Here is an 11,345-nt window from a genome sequence, read left to right as displayed (position 1 = left end):
GATTAATGGCACATGCAGGGTTTGACCTAACACCCAGCAGCACACCAGTCCTCTCACGAAACCACTAGACTATCATAAGTACAAAAAGAAGAAAACTCACTGGTAACACTGGTAAAACACAAGGCAGTGAATAGTGTAATACCATATGTCACCAGCAGGAGCAATAATGGAAACAATGTAGTTTAACACAAAGAATAAGATAAAATACCATTGGTCAGGAGGAAAAACTTAAAAGTTATATATTTTTATTATATATATATATATATATATATATATATATATATATTGTTATATTATCATATTACATGTTTTTTTAGAAATGCAACTCTAAATTTTTAATCTCTAAGTTTTTAAATGTAATTTTCTTCTTTACCTGCACTCTGTATCTCTGGCGCCCCCTTCTGTATGGTGTTTACTTTCTGTGTTGTGTTCGGGTCCAAAATGTCGCCGTCGCTTTCTGACCAACCAGCTGATGGTCGCACCCCTCCCTCACCTCCCTCCTTCCCTCCCTCAGAGTTTGCTTTGCATGCTCCTCCCTCTGTGTGACCAACCACTCCTCTACACACACACACCACCCCTCCACCTCCGTGATGCCAGACACCGGACGGCATGTTTCTCTGGGCGGTATAATCTAAAAGCTAACCGACATATTATGGAGCTGTGGATGTGTTGGCGGAGACGCGGCGCTGCGTGATGAAAGGTGAGTCAGTCCGTGTCTTTGCGTGTTTATATGTGTGTGTTTTAATTCGGCTCTCATGTTAGTTAATGGCGCTACAACTCTGCTGTCTGTGTTATTATCAACGCTCGGCTGCACATTCACATCATTGTGTTGCACAGGCGGGATGAATGAACTATGATCGGCCGTACACGAGCAGAGGAACACGGAGAGAGAAATCTGACACGACCTAATCCATCTGGACATCAGGGAGGAGGAAGATGAGGAGGACCATGATGGCTTCGATGAAAACGGCATTTTTCCTGTTTCTCCACTGGGGTGAGTGTATATGTGTGTGGTACCTGTTCCCTCCACACCCACACACACACACACACACACACACACATTAGTAATAACAACAACCGACGCACCATCTGTCACATGGAGATGCATTTGCATGATTGTTTCTTCATGTTATGATTTAGTCTGCCATCTTTGATGCAGTGTTTGTCTCGTGCGTGGGTTTGTCTCATCCTTGTGGGCTGCATTTTATTTCATTTACACAGACGGTCTCCATCATTTAAACACAGGATGTATGTGCAGGTGCTTTTTCTTCCTGCTATGACAGGAATTGATATTGATTACAATAAGCCACTGATTTGCATATTTTTCATATTTTTGTTTTTGAGGTTTGGTTGAATTTTGCATTCAAATGGACATTTTTCATGGTAAAAATGGAGACTTTTGAGACTTTCAGTGAAGAAGAATAAATTCTTCTGTTCTTAATAATTAATCATATCTAATAAAACCAACCAGGCGGCCTTCAGGTGGAGTGAGTTGTATCAGTCAGAGGTCCAGCATACCTCTCTTTGTGGGGTCTTGATTAGAACAACGTGAGCCCCCATAGTTGCACTGCTATCTAAATCCAGACAGTATTGAGCATTGTGATGAGCTGTGGTGTGTCCCCCGGCCCTATCAGTCCGAGCCCAATGTTAATTAGGACTTGATCCGCTTAAGCCTCCCACACTAGTCTCCCATGTCATTATCTATGGGCGTGCTGTGGCTCGGCTTGTGAGAAAGCTCCAGTTGTTTGAGGAAGAACACACACACACACACAGTAAGCGGCAAAAGGCGGGAGGGTCTCGTATTTCTAGTTGGTCAGGTAGTTATCAGTTTTAGTGAGTTGAAAGGTGTGTGCGTCCTTTTGTTCAGTGTCAGTTTGAAGGTGTGTGGTTGTTGTGTGTCATGTCAACGTCATCATTCTTCATCTGAATATAGAGACAATGAGATTATTCTTTAGCTTTTAGCATACCATATGGAGATGGGAATCATTTCTAACATTTCACCAGGGTTAAAGATATTAATCCTGCTAATAATATGCATTTATTGCGTCTATTATCGGCTTAAATTGTCACACACAATGTGTAATATGTTTATAAATCACCTCACTTTACATTTAAAGTGCTGTTGATCCAATAAATTAAGCATTTAAGCAGTTCAACTTGGGCTGAAGTATAGACAGCATAGGAAAATCAGAAGTTTAACATCTCTCTCTCTCTCTCTCTCTATATATATATATATATATATATATATATATATATATAGATAATGACTTTTGCTTCATGTTTTAAAAAGAGGAAACTGCATAGCTGAAACTTGTTGCCTTTTTAAAGGGCACAAATCAATTATCAACATGTACTAAATACTTTGAGGAAGTAACCTAAACATGTGGGAATAAGTCACGGCATGGCGGGTGCCGTGACTTATTCCCACATGTTTTTAGAATGTCTCTTTTAGTCTGTGTCTAAAAGAGACATTGTGTTTTGTCCAGGTTGATGTGAACCCAAAAGTGTCTCCGAGTGAATTTATGAAGACATTGAGGCACTAAGGCTGCTCTCACACTGAATATTTTTGCACATAACCAGAATTCTTCCATCGAACTGCAAAGCAACAGGGAGTTTCCCTCTTAGGCTCATGTACATTTTCTCGCTCAGTTTCTTTTGAAGAGATCATGTTTAGCTCGTTCCATTACTGCACAGTTTTTTGGTAGTTTTGTACCCAAAAAATGTGTTTGTATGTCTCCGGAGCGACTTCTTTTGTCTTTAAGTATAAACACACAGCTGCTCAAAATACAGAGAAATGTGAACTGCTTCATGGAGAACTACTAAACCAGCCAGTTGCCTACTTTTATTTAAAGTAGGTCATTGGCTTGTAAAACGGCTTGTTGTTGTCTCTCTGCTACCAAACGAGAACAAATTTGTTCCACAATTAGACTGGACAAGTGGCTTTATAAAGTCTCATTGGGTATTGTATAGACAAACAGCCAGTAAACATGACAATAAATGTTCAGTTTTACCATCCCTTTAAATACGATCCCCCTAACAAAAATAATAAGACAAGCAGCTCACTGAGAATATTGAATTTCATTCATTAAATCTGTTATTGTATTCAGAGGAAGCTGGCTCACAGCCACAGCCTGTGTGTGTTTCTTTCTCCACAGCTATTTAATGTATTGATTCTCTGTTAGTCAGGCATCAGCTCAGGATATTGATCCTTGAGTTCATGTACTAAACATGCTGCGAGGCAAAACTGTGTGACCCACAGAAATTGACATTGGTTTCCACACTTTCCCTTCTAACTCTTGCTGTATTTTACTTACTACAGTGGTCCAGCATGCCTTGTGCCGCGATGTAACTCTTCCCAATGGACCCCTCTACCGTGTTGCCGGGTTCCCCCTCTCTCTGCCCTGTGCCGTGTCAGGGTATGAAGGCCCACGTACGCAGGAGTTTGAGTGGTTCCTGTACAGGGACGACGCTGGTGGGAGACAGATGGGAGTGGTGTCCACAAGGGACAAGGGCTTCCCGTACGCCCCGTTCCAGGCCCGGGTGAGAAACGGGGAGGTAAGGGTGGAGAGGGACTCGGGGGACAAGGTCCGGCTGATGATTCAGAGGCTCCGGGCTGAAGATCAGGGGAAGTACGAGTGCTACACACCGAGCACGGACAGCACCTACCAGGGGAACTACAGCGGCACAGTGATAGTCAAAGGTAATAAGGTGTGTGGAAGCCCTAAGTAAAGGGTTCCATTAATGTGTTCTAGCTAATACTTACAACAGCAACAGAATAATAAGATATATTGGAATCTGGAACTCATGGAACTCATGTTGAATGTCAACCAAGACATCTTTAACACGGCAGAAAAACAAAGTTACATAAATTACAAGACAAAAAAACCCAAAAGAATAAGAAGATGTAAGGAGCTGCTGCAACAAGCTCCACAAAGATAGCTCCATCTTCACTCAGTAACAATAAATGACACAATATTGAAGAAGATTGTGTAGCTGCATTTTGCTAAACTGAAGGACCAAAAACAGCCAACATTACATATCATCTAGAAACATATCACCAAGCTTGTGTTCTATGTTTATTTATCATAAATGTAAAGGTAGCAGCCAGTACTGACAGTTGCTATATAGAACGTATGTTTTTGAAGAAGTGATGGTTACAGGTGATTACCTATCAAAATAAATAAAATACCTTTTCTGATGGTTTCTTTAGCATGTGGTCAGAGTATAAAAAGAAACCCTGCTGTAAATCAGTTTTGGAGACAAACCTCATTTAATTCTGTTGAATTAAAATGAAAAAATGTGTACTGTGTTAGTACCTACTGTCACTGTGCGAACTTTTACAGTGATACTCAGGCCTTGTTGCAGCTTGATGAGATAATCATAGTTTCACTGTGCCATATACAGCAGTGGAACACTAACAGGCTGCTACATTCACATTCTGTTACCATAGGAGAAGATTTTATCAGCAGGCCTGTGCTACATCACCCAGATGGAGGTCATGCTTCAATGACTAATTGTACTATGTGTTTAACTTGGTGCTCAGCTACATTCCTCATCCTCAGCTATTATTTATCCTCACCATCTGGACTCTGTACTCTGCTTTGGCCTTTTTGTTTCTCTCTATGAACCTGTTACGTTGAGATCCTACTGCTCGAGCTGTCAAAAATATTTTATACCACTCCATATGGTTACTTGTTGTTTGTTTTATTACCGTATTTGTAGGATGCTGGGTGTTAAGGTTGCAGCTGAGTATTGTCATAATAACCTACTAATCCTGTCCCTCCTTTGGCATAAGCTAGTGCCCAAAGCCAGCGGTGGTGAAAGGCTGGTCACTCTCTCAGCAGCCCCATTTCAGGATTTGCTTAAGTGTTCTAAACATAGAAACCAAACATCCTGCACACAGGCAATAGAAAATTCAATTTGGCATCTTTTTTTTCCTCCCATCTGGCTCCTGCAGCTCGCTGTAATATAATTGTCTGCTTGTATCTCTTTGTCCACCTGCAGTGATCCCCGACACACTGCAGGTCAGCTATTTACGCTCACTGACCGGTCAGCCCATGCCAGAGGGGGCCGAGTTAACGCTGACCTGCTCAGCCAGCATCCAATCAGAGCAGCTCACTCATCTGTCCATCACATTTGGGAAGCGTGATGTCGGAGATGGCTCGGGAGGCGGAGGAGCCGGAGGGGAGGTCAGCACCGTCAGAGAGATTATCTCCATCGACAAGCTCCTGGGGGTCGTCCCCGGGCGTTTCTACAAGAAGCGCTACGACGATGGCGAGATCACGCTGGAGAAGAGGAACGGAGAGGGCGGGCAGGGCGTGTACGTGATGAAGATGAGGGCGGTGCAGCCAGATGACACCGGCTCGTATTTCTGTGAGGCCTCACAGTGGATTCGGGACTCTGATCGATCATGGCAGAAGATCGCACAGAGGACGCTGGATATTGGCAACTTGACTGTCCAGCAACTAGGTCAGTGTAACTAAGAAAGTCTGCCAGTACTTGTGCTGACAAGGTCACAACCACTCATTGTTCAACAGCTGTTTTTCACTGTGCAAACACTGGAAAAGATTGTGACATCAGATAATTTTACCACACAGAGGAAATAAATCTGAGACAATAAAAGCAACACATCAGAGGGTTTGGCTTCAACATGTCAGTTGCAGCCTCTCGGTTGTTTCCCTCTCGTTGCCAGGGAAGTGCTGTCAGTTGGCCTAGGCTTGTAGAGCTGCAGAGTGCATTGGACTTGATCCAGAGTCGGGCTCAAGTACCGGGTGTTTGTGTTACTCTGAGCTTAAATGAATGTTTAGCTGGCTGGATGGGTGATCGGTTTACTGGATGCAGGGGTGGCTGATGAACTATCCAGACACACATTTGTATTCAACTACCATAGTTGCTGCATTAGTTAGCTGTTTGGATGCAGTGTGGCCAGACTAAGCAGACTTTATAAGACTGGTTTTGTTTTACAGCAAAAAATCTAATGTTTTAACAGACTAATTAAAGCATCACGTTCTCACATTTAATGAGAATTGAGTTTTGGGAAATGTTTCTCCTTATATTTCCCACTCATCCAAATATTTACAGTTCATTTTCTGTCACACTCCGTTCAGCTGTTGAACCACTTGACTGACAGCCTAAAAGCTCAGTCCTCTTGCTGATTATCCAGCTGGATTTAATAGGTCAATAGCAGGCTAGCTGGGCAGCTGGATAGCTGCCTGATGCCTTCCCACTTGGCTCAATTGAAATTCTGAAGCACTTGTGTAGCTCTAAAGGATTAAGTAATCTTTTTTCCCACCTTGGCCTCTGCTGGATTGCAAAGAGAATGATTCATTCTGTTTTAGTCCTTCCTCAAACGCTACTTTAACCAGCTCAGAAGCCAGCCATGTATTTCACAAGGTCCTGATGGAGCTCAAAAAGACTTATTCTAGTGCTTTGTGGGCCTTTAAATAATATTTTTGTTGCTTTCGAGAGGTATGAACAGATAAAAAAATGCTGCTAAGAAATGGAATAGAATTTTATTTAGGTCAAAATTTTATCTTTTTCGTAGGAAAACTATAGTTGAGGAATGCATTGTGTACTTTACTGACACTCACTGACAAGCTGTGTACTTTCTGGCCACAGTTGTCTGACTAATACAATGGTCTGACACGTCTCCCTTTGTCTACATAAATAATGCGTCTATTATCAGACAGCGTCTGTGTTTAGAGAAGGGCTTTGCTTAAATGTAGCTTTGCTTAAATGAGGCTTTGCGCACACAATTGATCAGTTGTATAGCTTATAATTATAGCAGGCTGTTTATAATATTTTACATTTATGTATGTTGCGCACGCTGCCATCTTTGGATGCTGTGATATTTCAGTTTATTTGTGTTTCAGCTCTAATGCTGAGTGCATGGAAGGCAGGACCATAAATAAGCCCCTCTGACTTCACCATAGACTTGCATGCCTGCCACATCCTGTGTAGTTTTTTGCTCTCACAGCCTAAGTGCCTGTTTGTGGTAAGACTTTGTGTTGAACTCTCAGCCTCTATCTCTTCCTCTCTGCAGCGGAGTCTCTGAGCGTATCTTCCTCGCCCAAAGGAGAGGTGACTCTGCAGGTTGGATCTTCTCTCATACTGACCTGTGAGGTGCTTGGGCTGCCATTAGAAGTAAACTCTGGCCTGCTGGTTCAGTGGATGAAGAGGGGGTCTGTGAGCAGCAATGTAGTTGGAGCAGGAGGAGTCGAGGTACATCTTGGTTGAAAGAAGTGTTAAAAATGACCATAATAAACAACATTTTAATTTGACACTCACTGTCTTTTAATGCAAAGGTGGAGGTGGCCCGGATGAGCCCAGATGGTACTGTGAGCTGGGGGGACGACCTCAGCAGAGCCAGTGGCGGGTCTATGGAGAAGGTGGCGAAGGGAAGGTACTCTTTGAAGCTCTTCTCGGCCCGGCCGGCTGACTCTGGGGTGTATCGGTGTGTGGTGAGTGTGTATGCTGGACGGGGGAACCCAAGCTTGTCGATGCCCGCAACATACACCCAAAGGTCGGAGGGAGTCACCGTCAACCTGAAGACCAAAGGTGAGGCTCATGTCCTCGGTGACATCAAGGGCTGGGGACTGCTGCTGTCATGAGTCCCTGGATGGTTGACATGATAAATGTTCTCCCTCCTTCTACAGATGTGCTGGTTACAGCTGTGGCTCAGCTCCCTCGTGGTCCTCTGTTGAAAAGAGGTAGCACCATCACCCTAATCTGCAATGCCACTGTGACAACCACAGGTCCAGCCCAGGCTCAGGTGCTGTGGCTGCGGTGGCCAATTCCGGAACCAGTTCTCAAGAAGCCGTCTGATGGCGCTGCGCCGGAACCTCCTGTTGTAGTCAAACCTGCTCTGATAGCTGCTCTGCAGTACGACGGCATTGCAAACATCTACGTCAACGGCAGTGAGATTAGCATCGACCGTCTGTCAGCTGTCAGCTACAGACTGAGGGTCCACATGGCCACGGTGGAGGACCAGGGCATGTACGCATGTCATGCTGAGGCCTGGGGGCAGGACCCGCACGGAGGCTGGTACAACACAGGGGCCAAAGCCGAGTCAAAGGCAGTAACTGTTTACCTGTATGCCAGGGGTGAGTGATTTGGATTTGGATTTGTTTTTGTTTTGGGGTGTCGGTCTGACTCAAGGTTGAAAAAAAGGGAATTTAGTAACATTAGGCATATATGGTTTGCCCTCAAGAATTCATACATTTGGCTGAGGACATGACTCTGGAAGCTGCTTGGCACGGCAGCATGGTGGATGATTGTGCACTCACAAGATGTAATTATGTTGATTAAGGATCGAAGTGTTGGATCGAACAGGGGTCAGCCTGGGAACCTGTGGTCCAAAGCTGCAGGATAGTCTGTATCAATTCTCAGCATTTAGTCTTGATCTTAAGTACCATCCTCCCTATCAGTGCTGAGTCCCTCTGCATTTACATCTATAATATGTGTGTTTGGTTTTACTTCTGTCCTTCAAGCTTACGTTTTTAGCCTCAGTATTTTAAATCTAATTGGAGCGAGTGTGGACATGAACGGAGGTTGTTGTGCAGCTACAGGCGTTCCTACTGGAGATTAAGCTTTCTTAATCTTTCTGTATCTGTGACTGAACATCTAAAGCTGGTGCAGGTGAACATCTCCAGCAGCTAGAACATCATCATATGAGGTCTGTATAGGTGGTTAGTTCTGATCTTTTACTTTGTGACAGTACCTACTGTACACCTGGATCTTACTTTGATAGTGAGTGGACTCTGTCCAACTGGGTTTTCTTACAGTAGTACGGTCCATTAATGTGGTGGCCATCGATGTGTGTGCAGTTGCAGGTTATACTCTGCTATCTGTTAAAAACAACAACTAGTATTCCTGATGTATTTTCTTACTTTATTTTCAATCAATATGATCTAAAACCCTTCCCTTTTACCCCCTCAGCTGCTGACCTCCTCCTCATCCCACTGGTCATCGGAGTCTCCTCTGCCTTGTTCGTCGGCATCGTCATCATCTCAACTGTAACCTGCTGCTTCATGAAGCGCCTGGCAAGGCAGCGAGCTCCGAAATAAATGTCCACCGATTGCCAGACATCCCGCTTAACTCTGAAGGCAGCGCAGACAGTCGGTGCACAGATTATAATGGACGAAGTGACCCTGAAGACATCATAATGAAGTGAGAGGGGGGGGGAAACAAGTTTTTGTGTTTTTGGGTTTAAGATTCAATGCCAAAAAACAAATAATCTGTTTTATATTCTCTTGTATTTTTATATCCAAACGTCTGTGGACACAACATATTGTTGTGATTGTTGCCTCATGTACCTGTAGACACATAGCATCTTGGGTTTTTGGCATTGTGGTCCTTCTGTCCCAGCTTGCTTACTGCATTTCAATGGAAACACACGTGGAAATACACAGACGAACAGTGCGAGGCTGCCCAAAGCTACTCCGCTCAGCACATGATTTATATGATGCTGGATAAGTAGGTCATACTACACTGACTAATGGTGCAAACAAAGAACATTCTGTGTGTTCAGGAGTTGTTGATGCTGTTCCCGTTGTTCCTTCCTCTCACTGCATGTTCTTCTGTTAATGTATAAATGTACGTGCACTGCCGCTGACGGTCACATGAATCCTGACAGGAGCTGTTCAGTCTCCAGAGCAGAGGGATATTCCACTGCCTGCAGCCCCAGCGCTGCTCCGCATGTAAACAAACAAAGTCTCTTGTCTGTGACTTTAATAAGGAAAGCCACCCGGCTCGGGACTTTCTGACTTCTCCTCACCTGTGATGCTTCATGCTGTGTAGTGACTTTTCTATACGGACATATAGATTTGTATAGCTGTGACAAAGATGTACACTGAGTAAATTGAAACATGTAAATACACTCGCTGTTTTATTTTCTTAAGCCCGTTCTGTAGCACCACTTCGGCGAGCACCCGTCTTTAGAATTCTGCTACAGTCTGCTCTGTTCTTGTGAAGCGCTCGGACACAAAAATGGGACCAAAGCCCCTCGCTATCCTTCTTTTTAACTTCACTTTCCTCCAGATGAAATGTCATTTCTTTTGCTTTTTTGGTCAAATGACTGAGATAGGAAAACTACTGTGAAAAATAATTTCCTTGTTTGTAAAGAGTCTCCCGAGGACTACAGTCATATGACTACAATCTCTCACTGTCGTCGCCATGGTAGTCATCATGTGGTTTCAGGCCATGCACAGTTCTGCTGCCAGGCCTGTAGCTCCTGTTGCTAACCCACAGAAATCTGTTGGACAGATTTACTGTGTGTGTGTGTGTGTGCACACTTAAAACGGGTGAAATCCATCCTCCTCTTCCTGTTGGAAGTAACACTTAAGAAAAATGTTTTGGTTGTGCAAACAGGCCCGCGTCCATCAGAAGAGGAGTGAAGCAGGATGTGTTGCAGTTCTCACAGTGATGAAGGTTTTATAAAAGAGCAGCGATTCATTTCTGTCCCTTTAAATCCCTGATTATCAATGTTCGGGAATAAAATTACAGCTCTACATGCTTCCTGAGCCACTTTATTATTTGTTGCTCCACCTACCACCACACAGTTACACTCTTTGCACACATGCACACCGCTGCAGCAGCAGCAGCAGCAGGACTGTGCTGTGCCTGGTGTTTCAGATGAAAGTATCTGCGTGTTCATCTCTAATCCCTGTTTATGGCTGCAGTGTGTCCTGCTGCCCTTCCCCCCACCCCGTGTATGTGTGTGTGTGAGCTCACATTTGATTCATTTCAATCTCTTTTTCCCCACTGAGAATTACTGCCAGATAAACACACAGCGTGCAAAGCATGAAAACTGCTGTCCAAGTTGTTTTGTTTGAAGATGTATTAAACCCTGTCATGAAGGTGTTTTTGTTTTGGATTGTTCACTCACGCTTTAACACCACTGTTCCTGAATGCATCTTACTGCCACTCAAATATATAACGGCAGGTAATTTTACTCATGGTGCTTTGGCAAACCTGCCAGTTGATAAAAACCAATAAACCACTCTGGATTTATAATGTTTTCTTTTGTTTGCCTTTTCTTATTTAAATTCAAATGCTGCTTTAACAAAAGTTTTGTTGTCAGCGGAGGAACCTGGAAATAATGTTCATGTCAGAGCCTGCTGGAGACATCTGAGGCATCGCAGGACATTCTGTGGGGAGGGAAATAATCCTGCCTGTCTGTCTGACAAAGTGCTCATGAGCTAGTTGAGCATATTTTCCATGTGCAGCACAAAAAACCAAGACATATCTTGTGGTTGCTGCAGTTTCCATGTTGAAACCAGCAAAGTAAAAGCAATTATTTCAGTTCAAGTGAATAGCATATAGTGCCTCTATCATAAAGACTTATG

The 11,345-nt window shown here is 43.7% G+C and overlaps 1 protein-coding gene across 1 annotated transcript; it reads left to right on the top strand.

The window, feature by feature from the left end:
* The first annotated feature begins 561 nt into the window (after positions 1-561).
* On the top strand, positions 562-10,982 carry igsf8 (immunoglobulin superfamily, member 8). Its single transcript, XM_028406533.1, has 8 exons — positions 562-700; positions 838-994; positions 3,320-3,700; positions 5,005-5,469; positions 7,043-7,221; positions 7,305-7,557; positions 7,656-8,102; positions 8,938-10,982. Exons 2-8 carry the CDS (start codon positions 937-939, stop codon positions 9,063-9,065), a joined length of 1,911 nt encoding a protein of 636 aa, XP_028262334.1. The 5' UTR covers positions 562-700; positions 838-936; the 3' UTR covers positions 9,066-10,982.
* The last annotated feature ends 363 nt before the right edge of the window (positions 10,983-11,345 follow it).

Source organism: Parambassis ranga, chromosome 5 (assembly GCF_900634625.1).
Source record: "Parambassis ranga chromosome 5, fParRan2.1, whole genome shotgun sequence".
NCBI classification, from domain to species: domain Eukaryota; kingdom Metazoa; phylum Chordata; class Actinopteri; family Ambassidae; genus Parambassis; species Parambassis ranga.
Note: the sequence above shows the minus strand (reverse complement) of the source record. Positions and strands in the feature narration are given on the sequence as shown.